At 43.5% G+C, this 13,861-nt stretch overlaps 1 protein-coding gene across 1 annotated transcript in view; it reads left to right on the forward strand.

Annotated features, from left to right (window-relative positions):
• The window catches only part of LOC119404889 (caspase-2), a 70,919-nt gene that overhangs the window by 7,320 nt on the left and 49,738 nt on the right, over positions 1-13,861 (forward strand). Inside the window, exons 2-5 of the mRNA XM_037671577.2 lie at positions 3,505-3,547; positions 7,318-7,432; positions 12,552-12,699; positions 13,685-13,860. Of these exons, the coding sequence (XP_037527505.2) occupies positions 3,505-3,547; positions 7,318-7,432; positions 12,552-12,699; positions 13,685-13,860 (482 nt within the window). The remainder of the gene's footprint in view (positions 1-3,504; positions 3,548-7,317; positions 7,433-12,551; positions 12,700-13,684; position 13,861) is intronic.

Raw genomic sequence — 13,861 nt, forward strand, 5'->3', positions numbered from 1 at the left:
TTTTTGTTTTGGCTACATTAATTTTAGATACCATCTCAGGTCGGCTTGCATAACCGAACTGCAACAGTAATGCATGCACATTGTGACGGTTGAACAGCGCTTCGGCGCTCTGGTTTTGTGTACGGTGGCATGACAAATCTATGGGCACAACATAACTAAGGGCAGGGGGTAACGGTGTGTGCATGTGGAATATGCTGCACCTCTCCAGCTAGCTGATTGGCCACAGTACACAAGATAATAATAATAATAATAATTTTTATTTGCACAGCAATGTGAGCCCTCCGGTGGCGTGCGAGGCTAGACAGAAAGGAAAGACCCTTACGCGCGTGCGTCTGCTAGCCCGTCATGAAATGGGGCCTCAAGGAAGATGACAAAAAAAAAATTCGGCAGATCCCACGCATTGTGGGAATCGATGTAATGCGAAGCAGCCAGCAAAGAGCTGCATACATCACCATCACCTTGTTTGTCTTTGAGCCAAATGAAATCATTCATGCCATGGTATCTAGTCCACCATATATCGCATGTTTGCCATGCAGGCATGCATGCGCAATCTAGTGTACACCATGCCAATGAAACGCATATTCTGGTATATAAATGCATGACCTGTCGCTTATGTTCATCACGCACTCGTGTCATGCCATACCAATTTTGGTATATATCACGTTAACGAAACGGCCGGAAGCGCACCATGACAGTGGCATGTAAATCATACCGTACATGACATGCATAACATGATTCGCATGTTAAGACCTCTCATTTATGTTCGTGATACAGTCACGTCGCGCAATACCAATTTTGGTGTATATCAAAGGAGCGAAATGGCCGCGAGTGCACCATGAGTAGAGCATGTAAATCATGCCATACATGACATGCATATTATGGTTTTTCATGTTACCACCTGTCACTAATGTTCATCATACAGTCACATCGCGCAATACCAGTTTTGGTGTATATCAAGCTATCGAAACGGCCGCGAATGCACCATGAGCGTGGCATGTAAGTCATGACATACATGGCATGCATGTCATAGTTTTCATGTTACCACCTGTTATTCATGTTCTTCATACAGTCACATCGCGCAATACCAATTTTGGTGCATATCAATCTAGCGAAACGGCCGGGAATGCACCATGAGCACGGCATGTAAAGCATGACATACATAACCTGCATGTCATGATTTCCATGTTACCACCTCTCATTTATGTTCGTCATGCAGTCACGTCGCGCAATGCCAATTTTGGTGTATGTCAAGCAAGCGAAACGGCAGAAGTGCGTCATGAGCATGACATGTAAATCATGTCGTGCATGTCATGCATGTCATGATTTTCATGTTACCACGTCTCATTTACCTTCGTCATACAGTCGCTTCGCGCAATACCAATTTTGGTTACATCAAGCTAGCGAAGCGGCCGCGAATGCATCATGAGCGTGGCAATTAAATCATGACATACATGACATGCATGTCATGGTTTTCTTCTTACCAACTGTTATTCATGTTCTTCATACAGTCACACCGCGCAATACCAATTTTGGTGTATATCAATCTAGTGAAACGGCCGCTAGCGCATCATGAGCGTGGCATGTAAATCAGGTCGTACATGACTTGCATGTCATCATTATCATGTTACCACGTCTCACTTACGTTCGTCATACAGTCGTGTCGCGTAACACCAATTTTGGTGTATATCACGCAAGCGAAACGGACGCGAATGCACCACGAGCGTGGCACGTAGATCATGACATACATGTCATGGATGTCATGGTTTTCATGCTACCACCTGTTATTCATGTTCTTCATAAAGTCACATCGCACAATACCAATTTTGGTGTATATCAATCTAGCTAAACAGCCGCGAGTGCGCCATGAGCGTGACATGTAAATCATGTCATACATGACATGCATATCGTGATTTTCATGTTACCACGTGTCAGTTATGTTCGTCATACAGAAATGTCTCGTCATACCAGTTTTCGTATGTATCCCTTCATTTAAACGGGCGCGAGCGCCCCGAGATCATGTCATGTAAATCATGCTGCATATGACATGCGCGTCATGATTTGCATGTTAAGACCTGTCATTATGTTCGTCATGGATTCTTGTCACGCCGTACCAATTTTGGTATATATGAAATTAACGGAACGGCCGCAAGAGCCCAAAGGCCGTGGAATGTAAATCATGCTGTTCATGACATGCGTGTCATGATTTTCATGATACGACCTGTCATTTATGTTCGTGATAAGGCCACGTTATGACACACCAATTTTGGTATACATCCGATTAACGGAACGGCCAGGGAGCCCAAAGGCCGTGGAATGTAAATCATGCTGTTCATGACATGCGTGTCATGATGCCTGTCATTTATATTCGTAATAAGGCCATGTTATGACACACCAATTTTGGTATACATCCGATTAACGAAACGGCCAGGAGAGCACAAAGTCGTAGGCGGCTAGACAGACAGGCAGGCAGGCAGGCAGGCAGGCAGGCAGGCAGGCAGGCAGGCAGGCAGGCAGGCAGGCAGGCAGGCAGGCAGGCAGGCAAGGCAGGCAAGGCAAGGCAGGCAAGGCAAGGCAAGGCAAGGCAAGGCAGATACGCACGCTCGAAGTCGCAGAAGTTCGCTAAGAAATGCTTCGCATTTAATAATATCAGCACTTTTCTATTGCGTCTCCTCATTTTGCGTCCGTTAGCTCATCGCAACTAGTGTAGAGTAGGAGTTGGACAGTCGTCTTACGTGTTCTTCCTTCATCCTATCCATCTTCACTTGGCATGGTGGCTTGTCACTTGTGGTGTTGTGCTGCTAAATATGAGGGTATGGCTCCGACTCTCGGCCGTGGAAGCCACATTTCAAGGGGATAATATGCTGAAACACCCGCGTGCTTAGACTTAGGTGCGCAATAAACAACTCCAAGTGGTCAAATTCTATCCGGAGTCCCCCGCGGTGGCATACCCCATAATCGTATTGTGGTTCTGATGCTTAAAATTCGGGAACGCAATTCTTTTAAATTAAGTTTAGATGCTCTTGCAGACGCAAACTGTTATACAAGTCTTCCTTCTTAGAGCTATAGATGGCTGGAATTCCCTGCATCATAATTCAAAGTTGCTTCGTTTAATGGAGTGGTACTTGTGTTTTCACTTGCATTTATGTATTTTTTTTTGCAGGTTAATGTTTCCTTTTATCTTTATTTTAGTGATCTTAATGCACTGTTCCTTAATATTGGAACTGTTCTTGTATTTAGCAGCTTCACGTATTAACACTGGCTGTTCTTATCCACATTTGCCCTCCCAAGTGTTTGATATATAAATTTCATACCACCAGTAAAATGTGTTTCATCACTTGGTATGTTGCCTTTGGCTTTAGTGGATTGTCACATGCGCTGCCTGTCAAGAGTTACTCGTACCTTACCAAAATTTCGGAAGAAGTGCAAGTCGTTTTTCATTGGGACAAATAACATGTGCATAAGAACTTACCTTATGTTTCTGTTCCTCATGTTCTTTCTTTTCAGCCAGCAATAACAGTGAGCGTGACGCTAGGAAATTTTGTGACGGGTAAGTGACATATTGAGGTTTTATTCATTCATTTACTTATTGGCTTATTTGTTTGTGTGTTTCTTTAAAATGACCTGAAAAGGTGTGCCCTTTTATGGTGTACGTAAAAGAGGGTGTTAACAAATAAGCTGCGACGTTAAACCCCTGCAATTATTATTAACAAATTATCTGTAGAAATAAAATTAAGAACTTGGAAGACTCTTGAGTTTCGCCTTCAAGAGTAGAGCGCGATAGGTTAATCGGGCCCCGTGCGCATTGACTTCACAAATGCTAGCCTAGCTTCGGTTCTCAGTGCAATCCTCAACTGTGCCGTAAGGAAATGAACGACTGTGCACGTAACATTGGCCATTTCAAAGTATCCTAGAAAGCCTACTGCAAGTACAGTTGCTAAGTGCCCACTACGTCATAATTATTCCTTTTGCGAATCAGCGAAGGGCCCGCTACGCGTCCATAAGGCAACACGTGATCCTACGCAGCTGTTCACATTGTTGATGCTTTTGCTGATAATGATGATTAAATATGTCTTAGCACTTTGTAATGGGTGCATGAGCCTTTCAAACACCCACTCGTTGCACAATTCAGATGTTTTGATGCCTGGCGTGATTCTACGCTTCTGCCACGCAATATTACATGCGTTAAGCAGACTCCTTCTACTATGTGACATTCATATAGTGTATTTTTTTTTTTTTGAAGCAGTTTCAAGAAACGCCATGACTCTGTGGCAGAACAGCTGCTTGCCACGCAGATGGCCTGGGTTTGATTTTTCACTTGAACCCGAAAATTTTTATTATTTATTTTATTTGCATCTTTCTCAATTTTTCTCTCACAACCAACGGCGCCGTCACTGGCACCGACGGCAATGCCAACACCGCAATTTCTGCGGAAAGAGCTCTTTAACGCTATCGCGTTAAAAAACTTGTAGGACGCTTGAGCTTCGCCTTCAACAGTAGAACGCGATATAGCATAACAGGGCCCCATACGCATCACCTTCTCAATCAGTAGCCAGGCTTCGCTTCTCGGTGGGCACCTAAACCGTGCCGCAAGGAATGGAACATCTGTGCGCCTGTGAATTAGCCCTTTCAAACTATTCTAGAATGCCTACTTCAAGTACGGTTCTGAAGTGCCCACTACGGCATAATTCTTCTTTTTACAAGTTGGCGATGTACCCACTACACATCCATAAGACAACATGCACACCTGCGCAGCTGCACACGTTGATGCTGTTGTTGATAATGATAATTCATTATGCCTTTGTAATTGGTGGGCCTTTAAACCAACCACTCGTTGTGTAATTCATATGTTTTGATGCCTGTTGTGATTCTAAGCTTCTTCCATGCAATATTACGTGCATTAATAACGCTACTATAATAATAATACTCGCACATAATACTCGCACTATATAAACATTCATATAGTGTTTTTTCCTGAAGCAACTTCAAGCACGGGCGTGGCACTGTGGTAGAACACCTGCTTGGCATGAAGAAGTCCTGGGTTAGATTCCCACTCGAACCAAGTCTGCCTTGGTGGGAGAGTGGTTACAGTGTTTGGCTGCTGACCCCAAGGTCACGGGTTCGGTCCGGCTGCGGTGATCACGTTTTGATGGAGGTGAAATGCTAGAGGCCCATGTACTGTGTGATGTCAATGCACGTTAAAGAACACCAGATGGCCAAAATATTCGGAGCCCTCCCCTGCAGCGTTCCTCATAATCATATCGTGGTTAAAATTCAGGAACGCCGTTCTACACTGATCCATAAACCATAGCGTAAGCATGTACAGTATAACATAGCAAGGGGCAGGGGCGTAGCCAGAAATTTTTTTCGGGAGGGGGTTCAACCATACTTTATGTATGTTCGTGCGTGCGTTTGTATGTGTGCGCATATATATACGCAAGCAAAATTGCAAAATTTCGGGGGGGGGGGGTTGAACCCCCCCCCCCCCCCCCCCCTTGGCTACGCCCCTGGCAAGGGGTGGGGAAAAAAGTGAGGGGGAGTGATTTGAGGGTTAGCAGGAGGGAAAGGAGGAGATAGGGCAATACTATAGAAAGAGATAATGAAAGAAAGAAAAAGATGTAGAAAATATAAAGAAAGAAGGAAACATAAAAGAAAGAAGAGAAAGAAAGGCGAACGAAAAATCTCTGTTTTCCAGGTGGTGGCACTTGCTTGCAAGCTCCACTGTTCACTCAGACTGCACAGGCATGGAACTGGCTTAAAGTTTCCTTTAACGTAAACAAAATATGAATGTTAAAGAGGTCATGAGATGGCCATTCTGGTAATCTTGGTTTATTGTCGTATTTGAGAGTACAGCACAGTTAGTCATGCTACGAATTGGGCTCTGTGCACACATTTTAGCTTCAAATTTGAATTTGAGAGCGGTGCCTCTAAACTTCTTGCAGTAACAACTACTGTCATCTTGGCATGCACTGTGAGATGTTGGGAAATGAGGAGCCACTGCAGTGTTGAACTTACAAAAATGTGCAATACCACACTGGATGTATTCCTCTGCACACTCTGGTACCCATCGTCATAGCAAGGGTGATGCCATTGCATTGTGCGTGCAGTTTCATCACCATTGAGGTGCACATGAAAAAACAAAATGCTACATGGCAGCCGTGACATTTTCTGGCTCTTGGAATCACCTCCTGTTTTTGCAACGTATAGCTGCATGGCCTTTGAGATCAGGTTCTGTTGCCTGATGAAATCGTTTCCTGTAGTGCCAGCTCATTTCATCGGTACTCATGGTCACCACACTGCTGTATAGAGTTTGTCAGTAATGTAATGAGACAGTCTGGTAAAAATAATTATTGGTCCGTTCGGTACGTGTTGTTAAAACTCTTCAAGATAGTCTCCTTGGGCGTCGATACACCCCTGCCGACACAATTCCTACTCTTCAAAGGCTTTCTGGAAGTCATCTGCCGTGACTTCTTTCAGAGACTCTGTGACAGCCCTTTGGATGGCGGGAACACCGTCGAAACGGTGACCTTTCATGCTTCTCTTGAGCTTTGGGAACAGGAAAAAGTCTGCTGGACTCACATCGGGGCTGTATGGCGGCCGCAGCAAGGTTGCGACTCCTGTTAGGGTCAGGTAGTAGTTGCAACGAAGGCGGGGTGAGCTGGAGTTGTGGCGGAGCTGCTTCCAGCTGTCGGCAATCTCCAGTCATTTCCATTTCGACAGCTCTGTGAAAGTGCGCAAGGACTCGGAAAAGATTCAGTGAAGGTGAGCAACTCCCATCACAAGTCCCACCTCAGGGGAGCGCACTACTGGCAACTGCAGCGCCGCGGTGCAGGCGGTCTCATTACTTTGCGGGCAAACCCTGTATGGTTCAACTGCAACATTAAAAAATAAAAATAACAAATTTATACTGCACCAAATGCGCTGAAATTTTGCCAGTCTGTTCAGGGACATGTCAGGTTTACGTGCAATGCATAATTCAACCTAGAAACATTGGTGTCATGGTGCCTTTAAGTTAGGCCGCACTAATAAATACTGGCTTGACAACACTGAAGCAGCAACCCTTACCATAAAAAGAGGTTCGATGAGCCAGTTATAGGCATGAAATGATTCAAGTGGCGACACCAGCTTTAAGTTGCCGCACCGCTTTGGTGCAATATGAATTGTGACAATTTTGTGTTCGGGCTCTATTAATTTATTTTGTTGGTAAAAGCAAACCAGAGAATTGTAAGGAAGCCCCAAGACTTCTGAACTCGGAAAATTTGGACAATAATTTCCCTTTAGGTAATATCATAAGATACACTGTGGTTGCCCAATTTGCAGGATCCATGGCACGCTGTCGGCGTCCTCACCACCTGTGGTGCGCACATCGCTGAAGGCAAAAGAGTACAGCATGTCACGGCCTAGACTTGGCAAGTGTGTCATTTTCAATAACAAGGTGAGTGTTAAGCTCGGTAACTTCCTTCTGTGCAACAGACTGGCATGACATCATTGTGCCAATGCTAAAAGGTTGCAGCCTCGATTCCTGTCTTATGCTGCTGTGCTTAAACAAGAGCGGAATGCAAAAAGAAAGACAAAAAAGAGAAAGCAAGTTCATAAAATGTAATTGCAAAAGTGTACGGATTGCTGAATCTGCAACGTTGAATTTCCAGGCAGTTCATTGGCCTTAGTGACAACACACATCATGTACGTGTTACGTGTGCTGTATTTGCTCAGATGTGCTCCTTTTCTTTTTTATTGTAATCGAATAATTTACTCAAATACGTATAGTATTAGAGTGCTTATTTGGTCCAGTTGGTACATGTTCATGGAGAACGAGAAACAGCTCGAACCACAGGAGAGAGACAGACCAAGTGCTTGGTCTGTCTCTGTGCTGTTATCCTGTTGTTTGCACTGTTTCTGGTTTTCTATGGACATATGGCATATTTCTGTCAAAAAGAAACTAGCTTTATCATATTAGTAAACTGCCCATTCATAATACCACAAACACCACTCCTGCCACTGTTGAGACATTTAGTGAGCGAGAAAGTGCGCAGAAAGAAAATATCGGTGGTGACGGCACCTTGAGGTTGCCGCATCAAATAGCAGTGACGTGGATTTTTACCTATACAGTTTTAAGGCCTACATAATTACTCATCAGTAAAAATGAACTAGTACATTGTGTTCGAAGCGATCCAGAGACAAAAAATGGGAAGTTTCAGAAAATTTTATAGAGCCAATTCTTGGGTGATTAGGAAGACACTCGCCGTCTGCGTGCATTTGAGACATTGTAAAGAGTTGGCTTGCACTTTCTTGTGGGGCCTAGTTAACTTTCTGTTGGCAAGGGTGGACTGTACTATATTCTTAAAGAGCTGGAGGCCAAACTTGGGAATGTTTCAACTACAGTAGAATCTTGTAGAACAGAACCTCAGCAGAAAGGGAAGAATGTGTTCAGAGTAACAGGAGTTCCATTTGTTGAGAAAGATGTGCACACGTGAAGCACTGTCTGTCATTCATGCTCTCAACATTGTTAAGTATGTTAAACATAAAGTAGCCATTGGGTCAACTTTCTTTGGTATGGGGTGCAGTTGATGGCTATTGGATGGACTAGGCTTCACCAGTTTCGGTTTCAAAGAGGTGCCGGTGACGTATTCAAGGAAGCACAACTCTTATTGCTCCAATCGGTGGTTGATTAACATGCATTTGTGCATGGAGAGTCTTTGTCCCTCTTTATACCAGATGTTAATGAGAACTAACAGACAATAATTCCAAAGAAAGTATAGGGAATGTTATTCGTTGTAATTAGGATAAAGTATGAAGAAAGTAAAGTGGACGAAAAGATAACTTGCTGCCGGCAGGGACCGAACCTGCGACTTTCGAATAACGCGTCTAATGCTCTACCACTGAGCTATGGCGGCGGTCATCCTCCCGTCCACTTTATGGGGTGTATATGGGCATTTTAAACCTCTGAGTGTTAGTCAGCACCAGTCGCAGCCATAGCGGCGAGTGTGGAACACTCTTTTTCTGGACCCGTTATTCGAAGGTTGCAGGTTCGGTCCCTGCCGGCGGCAAGTTATCTTTTCGTCCACTTTACTTTCTTCACACTTTATCCTAATTACAACGAATAACATCCCCTATACTTTCTTTGGCATTATTGTCTGTTAGTTCTCATTAATATTGTGTCTAACTAAGAAACGGGCCCTTAAAAGTTATTGTCTTTCCTTCATTTATACCAGATGGCTGCCTGAATGGAAGAACAGGTGTAGCGAGAATATATGCCAGAGTGTGCCTCTTTTGGAAAAAATTCTTTAGAGCTCGCTGTAGTGCTTCAGTAAAAAGAGAGTTGTGACAATTTTTGACAATTTTCGTGCCGATCAAGAAAAGAGTTTGTTTTTCTGTTACCCAAATACAAAGCCAACCAGCTAAAAAAAGGACCATTTTTCCATTTAAGCTGTAATTCCGTTCAAGCAATTTCCAGTTAACGAGGTTCCACTGTACCTTTGTTGAAGCTGAATGGCACATAGTATATGAAAGAAAACCTTCAATATCCTTTAGGTAGCTCTGACTTAACAGCCCTGGGGTTTTGGTGTGATATTCAGGAAAATGAATGTTGCGACCACTTCCAGTAGAGTGGTGATGTGAACAAAAGACTGATGCCTGTGCGACATAGCCAAGTACACCTAAAAAAACTCCCTGCTTTTTAAACAGCCACATTTTATCCTTTTACACCAGCGACGTCAAAGGGCCCGTGCACACCACTGCTTGGCCAGAACACAGATAAGCGATACAATGATGGAAGTGCTGCTCCAATTGCCCCAATCCGTAACTTTTGTTAGTAACTGCTCCAAACCTGCTCCGAAATGGCACCGGGAAGCTGAAAACAGTGAACTTTAACCGTGTAATCATCCAGAGAGCCTAAACGAAACCAAAAAACAAGTTGTATACTGTCATCTAGTATGGAGCGTATATACTAGTTGCATAGCAGCATAAATAAGCTGTATATTTGTTCCCGACAAGCAGGCTGTATTGTTAAAATGTATGTGAGATTAGTTCGATATCACACTGATTACTAACTGCTGCTGTGACGACTGTTATATGTGATTGTGGTTACTTTTATAATCTGGTGCTCAGCTCACTTCTTCTCAGCTCATCTTTCTAACTGTTCAGTGACGATCCGTCTGCTTAATTATTTGTTTTTTGCAGTTTGCAGGAATTATTGTATGTGCAGTATATTTAATAATAAATATTATTATTTATGAGATGCTTAAATGTTGCTTTAAACTACAGGAGTCGTTTGGAATATTTTGGCATCTGCTCCGAAAACACGAATAGCTGCTCCAAAGCAGCAGTTTTTCTGCTCCAAAATCTGCTCCAAAAATCAAAATCTTGCTTCCATCACTGCTGGCAATAACACCACACTGAATGTTTACATTTTTTAAAGAATCAGCATTTTATGACTAACTGATGAAGCTATATTTTGAATTGGTAGTTTGCCAGTCTACCTTTACTACAGTACTCTCAATAATTTAAACTCTAATAATTGAAATGTTAGGTTAAGGGGAGACACTGGTCTGGGAGGCGGAAAAATTTTGAAAAAAGCAATTTTCTGAAATATTTTTTTCTATAATCTAGAAGGTCTAAAAAAGTCATTTCCAAAATATTACAGACATGTAATGCATACTTGTCGAGTTATTTGGTCTTGAAGTCAGTTTCATGACCATTTTTGCTCACCAAAGCACCTCAAAAAGTCTCATTCAATAGTGCACCATGCAGGAACCACATTAAGTAGCACAGCCATTTTGGTCTCATTTGAAACACACACTTTTCTACTAGCTGTTCCTAGCACAAGAACGCTTTTCATCTAGCAGAGGCGAAGCCATTGCGCTCTAAAAAAAAAAAGTGCTCGCACAGCATTGGTGCATTTCTATCAGATGGGGTAAATTATTCCTTCCATCTTGGATGCTTGAGGATGCTTCTGCTAGATAGTGGTGCATCGTCGCATTGTCCGCCATATTGCGGAGATGCCTAACTGATGACAGTGCAATGGCAGGCAGTCGTTAGAAGTTCAAAATTGCTCATGCATTCGGGAGGAAGTGATATCGGCAGCTGCAAGAATGCAGCATATCACCAGCGAGACCAGAGTGAAAAGAAACCATACTAAGAAGAATAATGATGACTATGTTCCTGGTGGCTTCTACTATCCTAAGAACACCAATTCAGGCCTTTTCCAGATCAAAATAAGTGCCCACCATGTTTCTAAACTTCTTTTCTCATTTTCTCAAAACCACATTTTTCATCACATTATAGGCTGTTGCCCACAATATCTTTTGATGTAGCGGTCAGATTTTGATAATTTTTGCGGTATTTGAAAGCTTATGCATTGATTAGTGCAAGAAAACCAAGAAATTACAACATTTTTATTAATAACTGTGATTTAATTAGCAGTAAAATTAAGCAACAGTTTCTGATTTCTCATTAGTGTACTTGTTAAGGCCATAACTTTTGAATGGATACAGCTAAAAATTAAATTATGGTTATGTTGCACTCTCTGGTCTTTATAGGATGCAGTGATATCAAATTCATAAAGGTATTTTGTGAGAAAGCTGTCAAAAGTCTGGGCAGAATGCAAGTGTATGGAACAGTCAATATCTTACAATCCGTGCACAATAGACAAAAAGTAATTGCATATTTGTTTTGAGCAGTCGAAAATACATATTGTGTGTAAATTTCAGCCAGAAATACTAAAAATTGAGACAAGCAGTTTTCAGACCAGTGTCTCCCCTTAATTCAAACAAATTAAAATTTTTGGTTGCCCACTATATTTACGGCATATTTTAAAGCCACCTAATGCGAACTCCTCCATTGCATAAATTCACTAAATTCATACGTTTTGCTTCCCCTTCCTGAAAATATCTGCTGCCTCTGATGCTTCTACCTGAACAATTCGCGTTTTTACGGGACTAACAGTAGCAAAGAAAGTCGATTCTCTGCCTACAAGTGGCCAACTACCCGAACCGTGTGCACCGACAATCACATATTTACTGAGGAGGGGGGGGGGGGTGAAGGGGTGGTCTTGGTCAGTCGCATACCGAGCACATTTTAAGTCACTTTTACCGCAGTCTACTGGTGTCACGTGGAAAAGTGTACCAAGATTGGGAAGGGGCTACAAGCTGTCACGGGATACAGGATGTTCTTCCTTAATTGCACACGCCGTATAATAACGAGTACCAGTATGAATGCTGAAATCTAAAATTTTTACTGGCAATCACGCAGAACTGTTTGACGTTGCTGCGGCCCTGAAAAGCAGTAAACATTACAACACATTTAGCGTTTCCCATTTTCCTGTGCTGCCCTCTGGCGTTTTGGTTGGGAGGCGGAGCATTGTGGAGGGATCCGGGACAACCAGGATCACCAGAACAAAAGCATCCAAGATGTAAAGGCATGTAGATGCACTACCACCATGTTTCGTGACTTTCTCGCTAGGGGAAGGGCGCATGCTGGATTTTTGCTTTTAGTGATGCTCCCTACAGGGCTGGGAGCGAGTCTTTCGGGCTTACAAGCCCTCCTCATTCACGCAGAATTTCGACCTCCACACAAACAAGCCCGAGCGAACGGGCACGGACTTGGATGCCAACGACCTTCGGAGCACCTTTCGTGACCTGGGCTTTGAAACAGTCAGGTACAATGATCTGTCATGCAAGGAAACGAAGGACACTCTGAAGAACCGTAAGTCGCAGTGTTCCTATAATGCCTCACCAGTATAGCCGCATGATCATGGTCAATATGCATCGTCAGACTCGACGATATACTTGACGAATCCACAACCGCGTTCATTGCACACCCTTTATTCTCCGCGCCACATATCCAACATGTCCAACCCCCCGTCTCGTACCCCATCTCTCTCCTCCTGTATTCCCGCGCGCCCCCTCGCTGTTCACCTGACACTCGCGCCATCTTGTTCCTCCGCTATCAACCACACACAGCCTCCGAGACCCGCACCCAACACATGCGTACTCCTCACTCCCTTATCTCTCACAGCATTATAGATTACAATATACACTGAAGGCAGCATGGATAGATGATTGTGGCTCCATTTCCATTGTGCCCTGTGTGCCTTGTAATAAGACATCACTCACAAAGCCTCGGAAATCTCGTACCACGCGACAGTGTGTCAGTGGCTGTGATGCCCTGCGTTCACCGCAACATTGTAGAGGCAATCATTTATTGTAGCAGCCACAGTGTGATGGAGAGACAACTGCAAGAATGCTTATGTTGTTTATGCAGACACATGTGTATATAAAAAGAATGTCAAAGCTGGTTGAAATTAATCCAAAGTATTTCAGTATGGTATGGCTAAAAGTGTAGCTGCAATACTCTTTGTTCAGACACTGCCATATGAGTTGACAGGATTCAACACTGAATGAGCCAGTGTCATGGGGGAAAGTGTTCCTTTCGTGTGACCAACAGGTAGCTTAAAACGGAAAGTTGTAATGAAAATGGCTGGGATGTTTGGCATGGAATGACCCACCACTCATCTTTGATTTATCAGAAAATTTGGCTGTACGTGCGATCCCGAGGTGTAGGTCTGCTTCCCGCAAGCTCTTTGTTTCTGTTCTTGACTATTTGGGCTTTCAAAAGATTGCTCGACACTCTTCTTGCCTTGTGACAGCTAGGAAGAGAGCTACCACCTTGATTTTATCAATTTCCTTAGTCGGAGAGCAAGACTACTCGGACGACGACTGCTTTGTGTGCTGCTTCCTGACGCACGGTGATTCTGACGTACTCTATGCAACGGACGGCAAGTTTCCTGTCGGTGCCGTTATGGAGCCGTTTCACGGTGACGTCTGTCCCAGCCTGCTCGGCAAACCCAAGCTGTTCTTCATTCAGG

Source organism: Rhipicephalus sanguineus, chromosome 9 (assembly GCF_013339695.2).
Source record: "Rhipicephalus sanguineus isolate Rsan-2018 chromosome 9, BIME_Rsan_1.4, whole genome shotgun sequence".
Classification (NCBI taxonomy): domain Eukaryota; kingdom Metazoa; phylum Arthropoda; class Arachnida; order Ixodida; family Ixodidae; genus Rhipicephalus; species Rhipicephalus sanguineus.